General features: G+C 33.1%; 1 protein-coding gene across 1 annotated transcript; it reads right to left on the bottom strand.

Moving 5' to 3' along the window:
* Nucleotides 1-214: 214 nt before the first annotated feature.
* Hcs (holocarboxylase synthetase-like protein) lies at nucleotides 215-16,480 on the bottom strand. The gene is made up of 14 exons (XM_068763574.1): nucleotides 16,308-16,480; nucleotides 14,162-14,421; nucleotides 13,029-13,182; nucleotides 12,169-12,949; nucleotides 11,275-11,470; nucleotides 10,345-10,469; nucleotides 8,839-8,971; nucleotides 7,881-8,057; nucleotides 4,563-4,751; nucleotides 3,618-3,806; nucleotides 2,482-2,588; nucleotides 2,057-2,157; nucleotides 1,376-1,592; nucleotides 215-464 (listed from the first exon to the last, which is right to left on the bottom strand). The coding sequence occupies exons 1-14, from the start codon at nucleotides 16,441-16,443 to the stop codon at nucleotides 290-292; spliced, it is 2,940 nt and encodes a 979-aa protein (XP_068619675.1). The 5' UTR covers nucleotides 16,444-16,480; the 3' UTR covers nucleotides 215-289.
* Nucleotides 16,481-17,336: the final 856 nt, after the last annotated feature.

Below are 17,336 nucleotides of genomic sequence, written 5' to 3'. Positions count from 1 at the left end.
AAAAGAATTAATTTCAGATAAATATTAAATCAGAGGCGTACAATTACTGCCCTTACTTGACATAAAACATTTGAAGACATTGACTGTCTTTGTAGACGCATTCTTACATTCCGTTTAAAAATTTCTATCTTTGTTATAATATCCACCGCCACTGGTCATTTTTTTTTTGTACACCATTTATTTAAAAAATCAATGGTGTACAATTAGTGCCTTTACTTGATATGAAACAAATTTTAGATGGTCATTCCCTTATCGTTGTAGACGCATCTTTATCTACCCTTTTTAAATTTTAAATCTTTGGTGCAATGAGTCCGCTCATGATATCGAATGTGTTGCCGTCGGGTGCGACCTTTATCTCGCGTCCCCCTGTGCGAACACGCAACCAACCCGCCTCGTCCACGCCCGCTATGGTGCCTTCAATGGGGCTGTCCGAACCGTTGCTTTTCACTCGTATTTCTTCCCCGCTAAAAAAATACATAAATTTATACACATTGTGATTGATTATTATGGATGTAAAAGTGAATGGATAAAAATATTTTTTTAAGGTAAACCTCTGAAAATTCACTCTAAATTGCATTGCGATTGCATTGTAATAGGCCAATAACTTCTTGCAGTACCATAATTCATTTTAATGTGTAGTAAAACGATTATCATCACATTATTAATTATTTCAGAAACCATTGATTTTAAAATAGGTTATTAGTTTCATTAATTGACAAATAAACTATACATTCACTCTTCTTTACATCAATTTTCAATGATCCTGTATATTGACAATCGTTTCGGTCTATAAACGCCTAATACAAAACATAGGCCCCCCAGAGATAGGGGGGATATACTATAACCGCCACGCTGGGCCGTTGATCGCAGTGTGGTATTATGGTACGCAAAAGACGATGCTGCCCATCCTCTAGAAACTTTTTTTGTGAGCAGTACCGGTCCCATAAAATTAATGTACAGTGTGAATTATAAATAAGACTATCCCGGGAATTGAACTCTCGACCTACGATTGCAAACCTCAATCCTCTACCAGTCACTGCTCAAATATTGACAAGAATAAAGAAATATTTTAAATGCCGTAACTAATTTATATATTAGATAAAATTCGAGAAACCTATTTTTTATATTGTGGTTACTTGACTTATCATCATCACCTAAATACTATATCATCATTATTTCAGCCGTAAGATGTTCACATTGATGTGGACATTGATATGACCTTCGTCATAGATAACAGGACCGAAAGTCCTATGCTGTGCTTGTTGGATTAGACAAATTGCAAATACCAAAATCAGCTCCATTGTTCATAATTTAAGTCAGAACAATTAATTTTCAACACAACTCGGTTTATTATTAGAGGAAATAATTAACTTACTCATGCAACCAATAATGGTAATACTGCTCCAAAAATCTCTCCAAGCCTTCTACACTATCGATGACTTCCAGTATCGTCTCTAGCTCCGAGCAGTACCGCGCCAAGAACTTCTCTACGGATATCGAGGCTAGTGTTGTGCTGTGCACGTGATTATAGTCCGCAATGATGTCGTTAACGCAAGTCGTTGGAATACTATTCGATATGTTTACGCCTGTTCCTGAAAATTAACAAAAATGTATTTTTGACATCTATTATTAATCATATTTATTACATATATGTATTGTTTATATTTGTATACATAAATATATATATATATATATATATATATATATATACATATATATATATATATATATATATATATATATATATATATTTATGTATTGTGTATATATATATATATATACACAATACAATTTTATGTAAACCATGGAACTCTTGGTTCACTTCTGCGGAAGTTCTTTGATATGACTGGTTGTGAGGACCTGAGAAAAGACCTCTACTTGAACTGCCACTCAAAATTATTTCCTATTTGAAGCTGTTCAAAAGGTCCTTACCTCTATTTGTTCGGTTGCTATAATTGAACTTATGTCATAATAAAATACCACACAGAACTTATGTCATAATAAAATACCACATTATTCAATATACAAATATTTATTTATGTATATATTAACTAACCTATGTGCAGAATGACCTCGTCGTCCAAACAGCTCGCTTTGGTGATGATTCCGCCGATTTTCACTTCGCGACCGTAGTAGATGTCGTTAGGCCATTTTATTCTATAAACAATGACATATTTCTAAGATACGGTTGCTGCGTTCAAAAATGCCGTGGAAAAGCCTCTTCAAAAGTGGGCCCAATGCTTCTCACCATAGATTTACAGAATACAACGATGCAAAGATTGTCATAAGAATTATTTTTAAAAACATTAACAATAAATCATTTATAATTTGATACTTATTACAATTGTTGGTATTCTTAAAACCTACAGTGTGACCTATTGTACACCCAGAATGTTTTTTTTTTTTTAAATGGTGAACGCCTCGTTTATCTTGGCACGTTACGGGACTGTAAATGTTTGTTTATCTTAAATGACTGCGAACCTAATGTCCAGGTGTTCATAGGCGGGGTCAGTTCGGACGGCACGGACTACTGCCAGCGCAGCTGCGTGCTGCACCAGCGACAGCCTCGGAGACATCTTGCGCCACACCTATTTCAACGTACATTTTATTATATTATATGACATTGCTCGTGCCCGCGACGTATTCCTCACTAATGAGTATCTTAACCGTTTTATTATGTAACGCTATCTGTGCCGATCTTTAGCGGTATGCATGGACCATGAGACAAGGGTATGACATAACATTAACTGAAGACGAAGGCCTACCACCAACGTGTATTACCAGTTTACGACATTAAAACGTGGTTTATTAATTCAAGCCACATTAGCAGGCTTAGTCGCTGAACGAGCCATGGAGAGAGCTATGTTTTGTAATGAGGAGATCCATAGACGAGCGTTAGTATTTGCCCAGCGGATTGGCTTGTTGAGATGGCAGTGAACAGGCCACATAGCGCGCAGAATACACTGCCGGGTCCTTAAGGTTCTCTAGTGGGAGAGACGGCCTAGGTAAATAGACGACCTTATTGAGGTACTTCGGAAGATGTTGAATGCAAGCAATTATGAAATAGGCGTATATCGAGCAATGGACGTCCCAAACCTGAAATGTTAATAATGATTGACATCAATATCAACCTTTTCATCTAAACCTTTATTTACACAAATTATCTCCATAAGTTTTCGTTCGCCAAACCCAAACAAACTAAAATAAATACAAAACCTTGTATATGACTTCTTGTAGTGGTTTTCTATTATATCTGTTGAAGTCAGTGCTGTAAATTCAGAGGCTTTAGCTCTCAAAGCCTAAAGTTATAAATTATAACAGATATTTAGAAACCCGACATCTGACCATTAGGTAATGACAAGCATCAAATTGTTTGGCCAGTGTTAGTCAGTCGTGTGAATTGAAAACGTTGACATGTCCAGCGATTGAAATTGAAGCCCGGATCCAACTTCAAAATGGCCTAGTTGAGTGATTAAATAAGAGGCGGAATTAGGAGTACCCGAGCTCGAGGCGGTTTGAGAAGCATGTAATGTTTAAATATTAAAACATTTATTAATATATATCAGTATATGTGACTTCAAGTGATAGGTCTAAATCTGTGCACCAAAAAACTGTACCTGCAAGGATATAGCGGCTTGTCCAGGCGGCGTCAGCCAGGCGTTACCGCCGCGCCCGTTGCCTGCAAGTTGCCGCCGCGCCACGCTCGCCATGCCGTGCGCGAGAGCCCCTCCATCCACCACCAACGTCGTCGAGTCAACTACGTCTGCATAGATAACTAAACGGCCCAGGCATGTTGATGTCAGGTTCTGGAAACAAATCGTTAGTTAAGAAAACAAAAGTGATTTTTTGTAAATTATTCCTAAAATAACATTTTATATTAATAACTACACACTTTATATGTGTATATGTTTTATATAAATTATATTAAATAATTAAAAAGAGACTCTAAACACGGTGTCAATGGCCATGTGCTATTTCTCTGCGAGAGAACGAATAAGAAGATTTTAAATGAATGAGAGTGGGAGTAGGCTGGCCACATAACGCGTAGAAGCGTTGGCCACTTATACCATAGGGTTTTGGAAAAACCGGACTGGCAAATGCATATTTCAATAACGCACCGTTTTTTAATGATTTAACACCTTTCTTTAACACATCGAAAAAGTACTGACTATAGAAATCCAACGACACAATAATAGACGAAAGTAACCGACTTAGCCCAGCGTTTGGCCAAGTTGAAGTAGCAGTGGGTAGGCTATATATAGCTGACAGGAGCCTTAGGGGAATTGAAGAGTGGACCACAGCGGCAAGCGCAGCGTAGGATTTTCATCCACAAGGTGGATAAACGGCCTTTTCATGGTCGTCGAATGACGCTTGAAGCAGGCCGCTTCTGATAAGTTTTTTTGAAAATCAACGTCCAACACATCCAACAGATCCTACGCCTGAAATGATGGTGATATATTTACATGGCTAAATTTAATCGTAGCAATTTTTGTGTTCAAAATCTCCGTAGTTTAGTACAAATTTACTATACATTTACTAGTTTTAAAAAAAATTAAACTCACATCGAAGTATTCAACGGTTGAGAAATTTTCAGGACATTCATAGAGGCATACAGGTAGAAATCCCGCTGACGGCAACTCTATCGGCGTCTCTCCCCTCATGCACCACTGAATTGTTAATTTATCTAATTTATGAACGCGCCTGCCTCCGTCTACCGGGGGACACAGTCTGTCCACTAACGAGAGCTTATCCTGGAACAGAATAAACAAAATAATGTAACTTAAGTTACAAATCAGTTAATCCGATCATAATTTTTTTTTAAATTTGGTCCAATTATAAGTGCGATATACCGGTCCCTTCTTTTTATAAAAATAATAATACAAAACATACGAAGCCAATAATTAATCGATAAAATTAAAAAAAGAAAATGTTTTGGAATAAAGTGATGTGAAAAAGTTTTTAGAAATATTTATAGAAAAAATTTTAGTCTCTCAATTTATTTTTTGTAAAAAGTCTTACCATTTTCGGTAACATGCAACAATATAAGAATTTGCATCTTTATTTTGCTAGCGTACAACAAAGCATTTTATTGCAAGCAGCTCAGTTTTACTTAGCTTATTTTTTTGTTATTGACAAGTTGGTGATGTTTGTCGGTTGGTTTTTACAGCTATACCGAGTTAGAGTTGCCAGCTGAAGGTGAGAGCTGAAAGCGATTCACCTAGACCTGTTTATAGAAACTAACCTAGAAAGGTTCTTCCGGAGCTTTGGCTCGGATCATATTACACCACAGATTGATAGGTCACCAAAATATAGATCGCTTAGACACACACTTCATAGATCGATTGGGTCAAATGACTTAAAAATGCATTAAGCAATCCGGTCTTGGAGTGTCCTTCAATAGGTTGTTATTTTGGGAAATTTCTACAACTGACATTATAACTGTTTATGAAAACGGTAAGAGATTCAATAAGCACGAACACATTTGTGACTATAGTTATATCGAAAACGCTGTGTCGCGCGAATGAACGCCGCCTCCGCAAGTATTTATTGCGGACTGTAGGCGCGGTTCAGCAGTTTCGGTAACTATAATAATAGACCTGGTCATTGTATTACAATATTAATTTATAGATACAATGATAAAAATTTGAATTACATTATTCATAAAATATTGTAATATACCTTCGCCTGAAGACCAGAAATCTAGCAAGAATTATAACCGTAGAATATTCAATATTATACTTAGCCAAAGTTCAACAAGTCTTATATAAATTTTTAATAATTTGAGTCATTATTACCTTTCAAGAAATTAGTACTTACGCCACATTAAGCGGAATGCCATAAAAACGCCACGGAAAGCTATTCAATAAATTTGGATTGACTACCATGCAACAACAAAAGCACGATATATTGTATAGTTAGATATTAAACATTGTTCGTATAAGAGATTTCAACAAACGTGCTGTATTTTTTTTTAAATATTCAATATTTCCTTACAATCAATGTAAATAAAAATGAATTTATTAGCGAATAAGTTGACGGCTTAACCAAATCGGCTAGGTTTTTTCACGAACGTTACACACGAGAGAAAAAATAAACGTAATAAATTTAAAACATTTTTTGACAGGGATCTCTGAGAAGATTTCGAAATAATATACAACAAAAAGAATTAACGGTTTTTTTTTTATATTTGCACCATGTAATGTTTGCTGATGCTCACATTGACTAAAGATATTAAACTAAACATGTTCATTCATCATCATTTCAGCTGTAGAAAATTCACTACTGGACTTAGGCCTCCACTATTTAGGAAGTGACTTACATCCAGCGACTTCTGACGACTTGAACAAAGTTTGTAAGGTTATGAAGATACAGTTAAAGACTTGTTGAAATCTCCGCAAGGAAGGAATAGTGTAAAGGTGTTTGCAAAGCGAGGCGGGTCTCACCGGCCATCACACCGTCACGTGGCCGGGGCCGGCGCGCGACGCCGCCCACGCGCCCTACCGGACAACACCCTGTATTATCACTTCATTGCTCTCTTGTCTATTCACTCCTATAGCAATGTGTCATCTGTGGTACTTTTATGATAAACTTTAACCGAACTATGGAAATTCAAGCCGAAAAGAGTCAATTCCTTCATTATAATATGAGATAGGATATTCAGATGCATTTCTACATAAAGTTATTTTCCCAAGATGTCAATGTTATTTTCAGCCGTTTGACATTGTACGTCCAGCTATCGCTGAAATATATATATATATGTATATTTATATATACAAATAAATACATATGTATATATATACATATACATGTATACATAAAAATATACTAGACAATGCAAGTGTTAACCAATATCTGCATTAGTTTAGAGCTGTGAAAATAATACCCCCACCCTGTAGTTTAAAGGCTACATCATTGATTCGTAATATTTTAAAAATTAACTAAAACATAATCATAAATTAAAATAATAAAATAAGAGTATATTTGTGTTCCAAAACCCAGTAACTATAAGTAGTGAAGTGTTTTTCTAAATAACTTACACTGTAACTTTGTGTAAATATGCATACAAATATCCAGTCCAATTATTAAGTTTCACTAATTTATAAGTTTTGTAAGTTCACCAAAAAGGCAGTCCAACCAGTTTTATATTAGTTTTTGCAGTGGAACATAACAGTATTAAAGATTTATCAAGCAAGTTATAAGCAATGAATTTTTGGGTTTTTTAAATTAAAAAAGGGTAGAAAGTCGTCAACAAGTTTTGTATTCTTTAAAAGAAAATTATTGTTTCAGCAAAAAAATTAGAGACATTAGGTATTATAATTTTTTATCTTCAATAACAGATAATATAAGTACGGTAAAGTCAATTAAAGCTAACCACAGAATACACAGAGCTATGATAAAGGCATGAATTGAAAATTTTGGAACAAACTTATATAATGACATGATACCAGATGACGGTGTTTCTGTGAAGCTTGGTTAAATACGTGGACTGGGTACTCTTATGGTATATAATAATTCTATTGGAATATTATGCAATTATCACAACAACTGCACTATCATAAGACTCAAGTAATGGTAACTTTAAATGGTTTAAAGACATTTATATTTTTAAGAGTAATATTTAATATAATCTCAATCACTTACTTTTTATTTTCTTAATTACAAGCCACCAATTTTGTATTTTATTTATTACAAATTTCTAACTTTGGATTTTATTTATTACAAATTTCTAACTGTGGATATTATTTATTACAAATCTCTACTTTTGACTTGTCCCTCGATTATTAGTTCTCGTTAAAAACATAAACATCTTTATATAATATCTACTATGATAATGCAAACTCAAATTTGTTGTGATTTAGGATAAAATAAAGTCTTCTTACCACATGGTTTCCTAAAAAGTATCCCATAGTATAATCTACTTGACGCAGCTCCTTGGGATCCTTTACGTGAAGGCCGAGGATGTCGCCCATTATCTTGTGAATGATCCCTAAGCGAGCTTCGTTGCTTTTAATACCTTCTTCGCCTAAATAATCGTTTGGGTCCGCCTCAAGATGTATCTGCAAACAAAAAACGTTTTCACACATAGACTTCGCACATAGATTTTTAATAAAACCAGTTGCCTAATATCTTCTGGCTACATTAGCAAGGTTTTGTGTCCACCTAGTGTGTAGACATGCTATGCTACACTCGCCGATCTGTGATCTCCTTTCCAGAAACTTCAGACCCCAGCGGCTATCTATTCTGCGCTTGGCTAATCCGCTGGATTGTGTCATAAATAAATTACAGATATAGCCCTCCTCTTAGCTCTTTGAGCAATTATAAGTATGTCATAATTTATGGTTTTAAGGCTTATGTAGGCTTTTACCAAAAAAATCCAATAAGACCGGACAGAAACGGCCTTCATCCAGTTTTTTTCCAACTACTTTAAAGTCATCTGACCACTTATTTAGTGTACGTCTTACGCTACGCTTTCCGGTCTATGGTCTCCCCTACAGAACCTTAAAACCGCACCGGCCATACGTTCTGCGCCTTGCCATCCGCTAAGCCAAGTCTGTTACTTTCATTTGTCTATGGACCTCCCCATTCCTGATTTGAGCTAGAGAAATCCCAATCATAGCCTTTGCCATTAGCTCATTGAGCGATTGCGAGCTTGACAATGAGGACCAAAGTGAGAAAACTTGAGTGAAAGTTTGTGTGAAAAGTACTCATTCACTCATTTTTAGAGATATAGGAGAAGATTTATAAGAGTTACGTAATTAGTTTTAAACGATTGACTGACAGAGTCCTTGGTAAGTACCCACTTTGTCTGTTTGTATATATAAGGAGAATAATTCTAACCTGAGAGAAGATTGCAATGCCCTTAGTTGTAACATCAGTCGCCTGCAACAGAGATGGAGTCCGCCATGTTTCTTCTGACGCTAATATCTGTATGTCCAGCTCGTGTCCAGGATGGCCACCATACTTAGACGGTCTATAATGAAGACGTACTACTTACATATTTTTCAAGTTATATAATAAATTAAAATAGCTTAAATGACATGCAGTTCATTGCATGCATTTAATAATGAGTTTTGTAGTTGTTGTAATGTGTTTATGGTAAAACAGAGCATGTAACAAGTCTAAGTTGAACATGCACGAATTACATCTGAAATTTTATTTATATTAGGGGGAACGGAAAGGATATATAATGTCGCTTTCTTAAGTTAAATCCACACGACAATATTTTTAACAAGTTTTTATTTCTAATCAACAATATATTCAACTACGTTTTCAACAACCCTTTGCCGTCTATACAAATTTTCAATGCCGGAGGGGTAAAGATCAATCGTTTTTTCTGTTAAATATGTCTACAGAAACGACATTACTTTCCGGTCCCCCTAACAAATGCATTGTGTACTGTACATTTGAAGTAAAAAAAATATAAATATATTGCATGTACATTTGTATCTAAGTAGTTAGTATGATATTCATTTAGTTTAAATGTTTCCTGATAATAATAAAGTTTTAGTTATATTTTTTTAATAATATTTAATAAAATTAACGATTTATTAAGGATTTTTTTATATAAGTTTCATTTTAAATATTTCCGTAGTACATAATTATCAAACTTTAAAGAATTGAAATTCAGTGTCATGCAAAAATATTTTTTGATAAACATTAGAGTTTATAATCAGAGATCAGATATTTGTATCCATATTTATCTAAATATGAGGTGTTGGCATAATGTGAAAAGCATTTTTGTAAAGTATTTTACTTAGATGTGAATGAGCGAGATAGATGTATCACTGTATGAGTTGTGTGAGACAATCCACTACATATGCTTGTGCGCAAGCAGAGAAGAATTTATTCTCTTTATTTATATATTCCCAACACATTGAAGCGGCTTTAATAATTTTGAACAATAATATATCCTTAGGTAAATACATATGCACAAGCATCCGATCTCTTATCATATATCTTCAACAAACAAAAATGTTCTATTTAACAATATAATTGTGGTAATATTATTTATATCATGCAATTTATAGGATATTTCTTACAATTTAGGTATTTGTATGTAAGTAAATAATAAAATAAAGTGAATGTATGAACTGTTCATTAATGTAATATTTATAAATATAGATGAAGCTGGTATATCTATATCTATATTATGTATATACAATAAGCTTGAAAATTCTGTAACTAAAATATACTAGAATTTGATCTATTTAAATTATTTATGAATATTTCAGTCATACCGGCTTAAATTGCAATCTTGGCTTGCTCTGTAAAATCATTAATTATTTAAGGATCTTGAAAATTAAATTACATTTTAATAAATTAAGGTAATTATTGTTAACGTACTGCCTGTCACTTTCTGTAGAGAATTGTTTTTTGGCGGGCGATGCCTGGTAGCAGAAAATGTGATGTTTCATTTTAACCGACTTCCATTTATCATAGCTAAATTGTACAATTTCACTTTCACGAACCTGCATCAATTAATAAATATAATTAAAAGATAAATGTATAACATAATGTATAAATATACTTATATTAATGCGAATGACATTTTTTATTTACTTATTTATTATATTACACTTATTTTGTACACCATAGATAATAACAAAAAAGAAAGTTTTTTTTTGTTATAACATTTTGCTATATATAGAAGCTAGTTGTCGTAACCAATGTTGCATTTAATACATCGGTATTTAAAACCGTGTTAGCACACCGCGGCAATAGGTATCTTTATTTAATATAATACCTGACATAAATATTTTAATTTGAAGCTGTTGTTTCATACATTTTTTTTGTTTAGCTACATTTTTTGTCACTTATTTTAATAATTAATAAAAAAAGATTTATCCCTAAGACTTTGTGGAGTGCGACAACTAATTAAGTTATGATGGTACAATGTCTTTGTATATAAGAATATTGAATGATATAAGAGAAATAGCAATATTTTTATATATATAAATGACAATTTTTTAACCTTTAAAAATAAACTTCAAAACAAATCCTATCAAGTAATAATGAATTTTTAAAGTAATAATAAAGCAACAACAAATAGCTTTACTACTTTATCAAGGATTTAAAGTGACCACAAAGCATTAGTTTGTCATGGGAGAGCATGTAAGAACCTTAGATCAGGGTGCATTTGGAACCATCTGGACTTTATTTGAATATTAGTATTATAGAAGATTTACATAAAAAGAATGCTACAAGAGCTCACTTTAATAAAAAACTGTCAAAATGAAACTAAAAACATATTTATTAATATAGTATAATACTAACTTCAGCTGTCTTGTAATAAGGCAACACGGTATGCAGCAAGTCAGAGCAAAGTGCAAGCAATCGCCCTCCATCAAGAAGATGGGCCAGTAACAATGGTGCCGATCTGCCCACACAACCTGCCACTGCAACCAATGCAGCTCGCCCTCTCCAAGCTCCTGCCTCTAGTGATTCAGGGGAGACGCTATATAGGGTATACCTGTGAATAAAATTTATCACTATGGATATTCTGATGTACCAAATAACACATCTGTAATTTTCCCTATTATTAATATTTTCTCATAAACAGATATTGGACAATCGGTTGTCATCATTTAAGCTGTAGTACATTCACTACTAAACATAAGACTCCTCCATATATTTCTTACAGAACTGGTCGGAAGTGGGCATCACCCAATGTCTTCAGACAACATTAACAAAGTCATCTGTCCACCTTGTGAGTGGAGCTTTTATGCTACACTTGAGAGTCCTCGATCTCTTTTATAGAACTTTAAGACCCCACAGCCATCTGTTTTGAGTGCCAACCCAATGTCAATTCAACATGGTATTCTGCTTGGCTGCTAGATCCTATAGTTCAACTATGGATCTGCACATCTTTGATTTGATCTAATTGAAAAAAATGTGAGCATCTGACCATGTTTTATTAGCGTAACACAGTTGCAGGTATCTAGAGTTGTTGGCTTATTATGGAAAACATTTTTGTATAGGAAAATCAAAATCTCGAATCTGTGAGATGAGAAGTTAGAGACAAAGGCAGATTTTGAGTATTCTAAATTTTAACTTTTGATTATTCATTTATTAGTGATTCAAAATTAAACGACAAAAATAATTAAAGAATTTTTTCTTCAAATATTTGATCTCTAGATGTAAAATAATAAATATTTAACATAATGTTACCTGTCACAATCCAATACTTTTCTCAGAGAGGCCTCCAAATTATCCCTAGCTACTACACTATCAGAGTAAATCAAAATATTTGGCGATTTAGTATTTATTAATGGACGGCAGCTTTTTAATGATTTCGGTATACTCTGTTGCGATGTACATTTACTTTTATTCTCTTCTCTCACTATTGTCATTGGTTCATTTTGTGGTTGCGTTCTCTTAGGTCCAGTTGTACTTACAACTCTTTTATGTGTTGTTATGGATTTGATTTGACTAGATATATTGAGCAGTGATGTTGAAAGTTGGCTTGTTCCTTTCTTCAAATCCAATTTTAAACTTGATTTTTTTGGTGTTATATTGTGTTGAATTTCAACTGTAACATTTTCTACAACCACTTCATTATCTCGTTCTTCTTGACTATCTTTTGTTTTCTTTTTAGGTGATTTTTCTGGAGTTGATGTTTTTATATCATTTTTTATATTTTCATCAGGTTCATTAAACTCTTCTTCAGCAGATAGTGATTTCGTTGTTATTGTACTTACATCGGCTAATGTGACGCTCCTCTTTGGTGGTATTGTATCTAAAACCTGATCACTACCTCCGTTCATTTCTACAGTTGTACTTCTCACTTCAGATTTTATGTCGACTACTTTTGACAATTTCTTTAATAAAGCTGCATGAACTGGCCACTGGAATGCATCAGGTAATTGTTTTAAGCCATGCTGAATTTCACTGCGCAATCCTCTCATTGAAGTGTCAGAAGCTTTGTTAGGTTCTCCTGATATTTGAACAGCTGCATGAAAAGAAAGCACATTTTATAAATTAAAAAATTCAACAAGGTTCTATATAATATTATAATACAATATACAAACTTTGTATCCTTACAACTGGTAACTTGTGATCTATTATAAATTCACCGCCAATAAATTGAAAGCCAACCACACTGAGATGTTCAATGTTAGTTTTTAATACTATGGCTAAATGTGAACCTGCCTTCCATGCTACTGGTTGCCCCATGGATTCTAACTGAAATTTAAATATTAATCATTAGAAATAGGAAAATTTTAAAAAATTGTTCATATATACCATTTTTTTTACTATGACAAGGTTTTTATATGTACTAAATTGATGAATTGATTGGTATGTGTTACAATGGTCACTGCTGACCAGGTAGTGATAAAGCCTGCCTGTAATAATACAAGTTCTATGAGGGGTTTTTTATTGATCTAATAACATTATATACAAGTTAATTGGTTATATGTTTAAAAGCCTATAAGGGGTGAATATCACATTTGTCAGCAAAAAGCGTAACACCTATTTCCAATCATGCTGTATAATAATCAATCTGAAATATGTTACATTATTATTTTTTTTCTATTGAAATGTGGCAGGTAAATGAATTCTAGCAGTACAGTCTACAGAGAGAAACATAAAGTAGTAATTAACTTTAAAATATTATAATTCAAATTTTGAAAATGCTTTTTATGATGTGTCGTCATTAGGTGTTTCATACATTAAGAGCAAATAAGCTATACATTCCTCCATCACATTTAAAACTTTTACACCTATGAATAATCACCCTGTAAAGATTTGATAATGCTTTATAATTATTTCATTAACTCACAGAGAACATAGTGACAAGAATGACACAAAGAATGTACAAGTTTGTTGAGTTATAAAGCACAAAAAAGGATATTTTATCTATATGTCCAGATACTATTATATTAAAAAGAGTATATAATACATATTACACAATTTAGTTTTACTGTAAAAGCTAATCTAATTAAGGATTGGACCAACGAGGCAATAAAAGTGCTAATCATATCTTAAGTATTAAAGCGAGATTCAGATCCAACCAAGCAACTTAAGAGGCTGATGGCATGTCAATTCAGTAAAATTAATTTAATGGTCTAAGAGGGGATTAAGGTTATAATAACAAAGGTTATAATAAGCTATGAGACAAGTAATAATAGCATGTAATAATATAAAAATTCAAAACTCTTACAGAAACAATATCATGATGAGAACTTGCTTCATGTGGCTCTAACTCACATTCAAACAGCACATCAACATTGAGCTCTGTTATTGGTGAAATATCACTTGAACCTAATGGTAATCCCCCAGAACAGGATACCCAATCACCAATGTCAATGCACTGTGGGGGTTTCATACTACAAATTCTTGAAGCATTTGTGTAATCTAGTAAATCACATAGATAAGCGTTTTTGGGATTAGTGCACAATTTTGAACTCAATGTTGGCGTTTCTGAAAAATAAAAACTTTTTAATAAGTATATTTTGAAGGAAGCATTTTATTACTATTTTTAATGCTACAATAAAAATAAAATGGTGTTTGTCTTTAATAATCAATTACAATTTAAATATTAAAAAAACACCTCAAGACTACTACTTTAATGATATTTAAATATTACATAATACTTATATTTGAATCTTTACATGGACTATTTATATAAATATAATAGATAATGAAATTCAATTATTATGTTGATTCTATCAGTTGTCAGGCAACAGCTTTTAAACCTTTACTTTGAATGAACAATAATTCCTGATCATTCTAATATTGAGAGGGTGTATGTTCCAGACAAGAATAGATTGTATTGCCAACGAGGAGTGAGCAAAGTCGGTACTACCAGAAGGACATTTAAGTAGATTAAGTGAAAGAAAAGAGTAAAGAGAAAAGTGTAGTTAGTACATGCAAAGAATGGATCTGTTAGATAAGCAACTATTTTAGTTAAGAACAGTGGGAAGGTATATGGTTGAATTTGTTGAGATTAAAAACCAATTGAATGCAATTATTCTAAAAGCAGTCAGTCCACTTTGTTGAGTTTGTCTGCATTCAGATCCAAATAGCACACATCACCATAGTCAATTATAAGGGAGAATAAATAATCGCACAAACTTTGCCTTGGGTTTGGAAGGGAGAAATTATTTTAGACCACATAAAGTATGCAAAAAACAATAAACTTTTTAGCAGAGGTGGTATATACCCGCCAGCTCGTAATGGAATCTATATGCAACCTAAGGTCCCAAACACTGGAGCACCATGTGACTATCATGTAACCATAAAAAACGGATAGAACGGTCAATGCGTCCAGTCTGCTAAACGCTCTTCAACTGCCCACACCAGTTGAAGATAGACAAAATTGTCAAACCAGTTCTTGATGTGAGTGAAATCCTTCTTTATTTCTTCTATTGCTAAAGATATATTGTGACACTCACTTAGGTGTACACATGCAAATTGTCAGTGTGAAGATGATATGAACACTGAAGTATTTGGATAATGAAGTTAATAAATAATTGAAATAGCAATGGAGAAAGTAAACCTCCTTGAGGAACACCAGCATAGAGGATCACCACTTTGAGGATGAATTCTCAGCTCACATAGATTGCAGACACTCCCCCAAGATAGCAATTCAACGTGATTGATGACATTGAAAGCATTCAAGAAATCTACTAAGGCCACAACTATGAGCTTAGTATCCTCCATTCTCCTATTCCTCCATTGATCTAACATCACCAGACACTTTAAGAAGCACACAGGTGGTGCAGTTCCCAGGGTGAAAGCCAGACTACAAACAACTCAGCAAATGATTAATGTGAAAAAACTTTGACAGCTGCTTGTATCTATAGGCCTCCAGAACCTTGGATAGAAAAGGGAAAATATATGTAGGCTGAAAGCGATTCACAAGGGTGTTTAAATTCAAAGTGATTCACAATTCAAAACTTTTGGGACTTATCTCCTATATTAAAGGGAAACCACAAGTCCGCAGGGAGGGATAGTCCAACTCAAGCACTGTCATTCATCTGCTGTTGTGATCGCAGCCTGTTGTATTGGACTAAATCAAAAGAATAATTTTTTGACCTTAAGTGGAGACACTTGAGAAAATATAAATATATACTTGCAGTACATAATATTCTAATAATACTACAAAGCTTCACATTTGAATCTTGAAATTGTGTGCTGCATTAATGTGGCTAGATTATATTGAGAAACATTGTTTTGGGTTGAACTCACAATGTTTACACGTTTCAGTTTTGCACCAGATATGAGCACCACGCCAGTACCATCACATACTGGGTCGACCGACAACAAAAACATACTCAAATAAAGTTATAGATTGTACAACATACCTGCTGCATTTTCAGGAACTTTGCAAAAAGCAACACTAGTATTGCCGCTGAGGAACTCCAAGAGCCGTGCGCGAAATGAGCGAATACGCCAGGTCTTAATAAAAGTCATTGCAATATAAATTGGTGTTAATAACATTGTTATGTAAAACCGATTCACGCGCGTACACTCCTCAATTTAAAACTTCATCTTTAAATATCAATTTATTTTTCAAGGAAGCGATGTAAGCGACAAAGTATAGGATAATATTATCGATTGAAGAATTTATTTACTTAGTCTAAATAATATAACTGAAAACGAAACTTTTTGCAGTAGGACTCTACAGAATTATTTATCGAGAAAGTGATAGTTATAACATTGTGAAAAAATTGGGCTTAATTTTTCCTAAATAAATTAAATTAAATTATTTCTACACCTCTTACTTATTTGAAGTTAGAACGAGACAGCCTAAGCAATATACGTCAAAAAGGTTTCGCGTTTCGTTGTAACAAGTTTTTTAAAATCGAAACGAAAATATATTTTTTAAAAAAACTTTTAAATAAAACAAACAAATGAAAATTTATTTGTTGGGGATGTACATCGATCATTTAACATATCATTTACAGTTTTTAAAATTAATGTATGATTCATGTATCATTAGCAATAAAATTTAAATTGTAGTATAATTTCATAAATATGATAATTTTAACTAACATATTTGTTAAGGGTAAGGCGCATGTATTTTATTCTTAATTAAAGCTTCTTGGTAGACCACACAAATGTTGGTTTTAGTCGCGATTTTCTTTACGATATTTAGTACTTTTTTCACAAGATTTAAAATATTAAAATAAGTTATATGTTAGAACAATGTTATTCAATAAATTGTAAACATATAATAAATAAAGAGGAAAAGTATTTGGTTTTTTATTATATACTTAGTTATTATACATAAGGTACCTTAAATTTTTAAATAAACCGTGTATGCAATGTAATTATTAAGTATTAATTAAAAAAAACGCATGGAGCTTAGATAAGATTAAAACGTGTATTTT

This window comes from Battus philenor, unplaced genomic scaffold (assembly GCF_028537555.1).
Source record: "Battus philenor isolate CCGP_79_NKW_IND1 unplaced genomic scaffold, ilBatPhil1.0.hap1 SCAF_18, whole genome shotgun sequence".
Lineage (NCBI taxonomy): Eukaryota > Metazoa > Arthropoda > Insecta > Lepidoptera > Papilionidae > Battus > Battus philenor.
The sequence above is the reverse complement of the archived record's forward strand: the minus strand, read 5'-3'. Positions and strand labels throughout refer to the sequence as shown.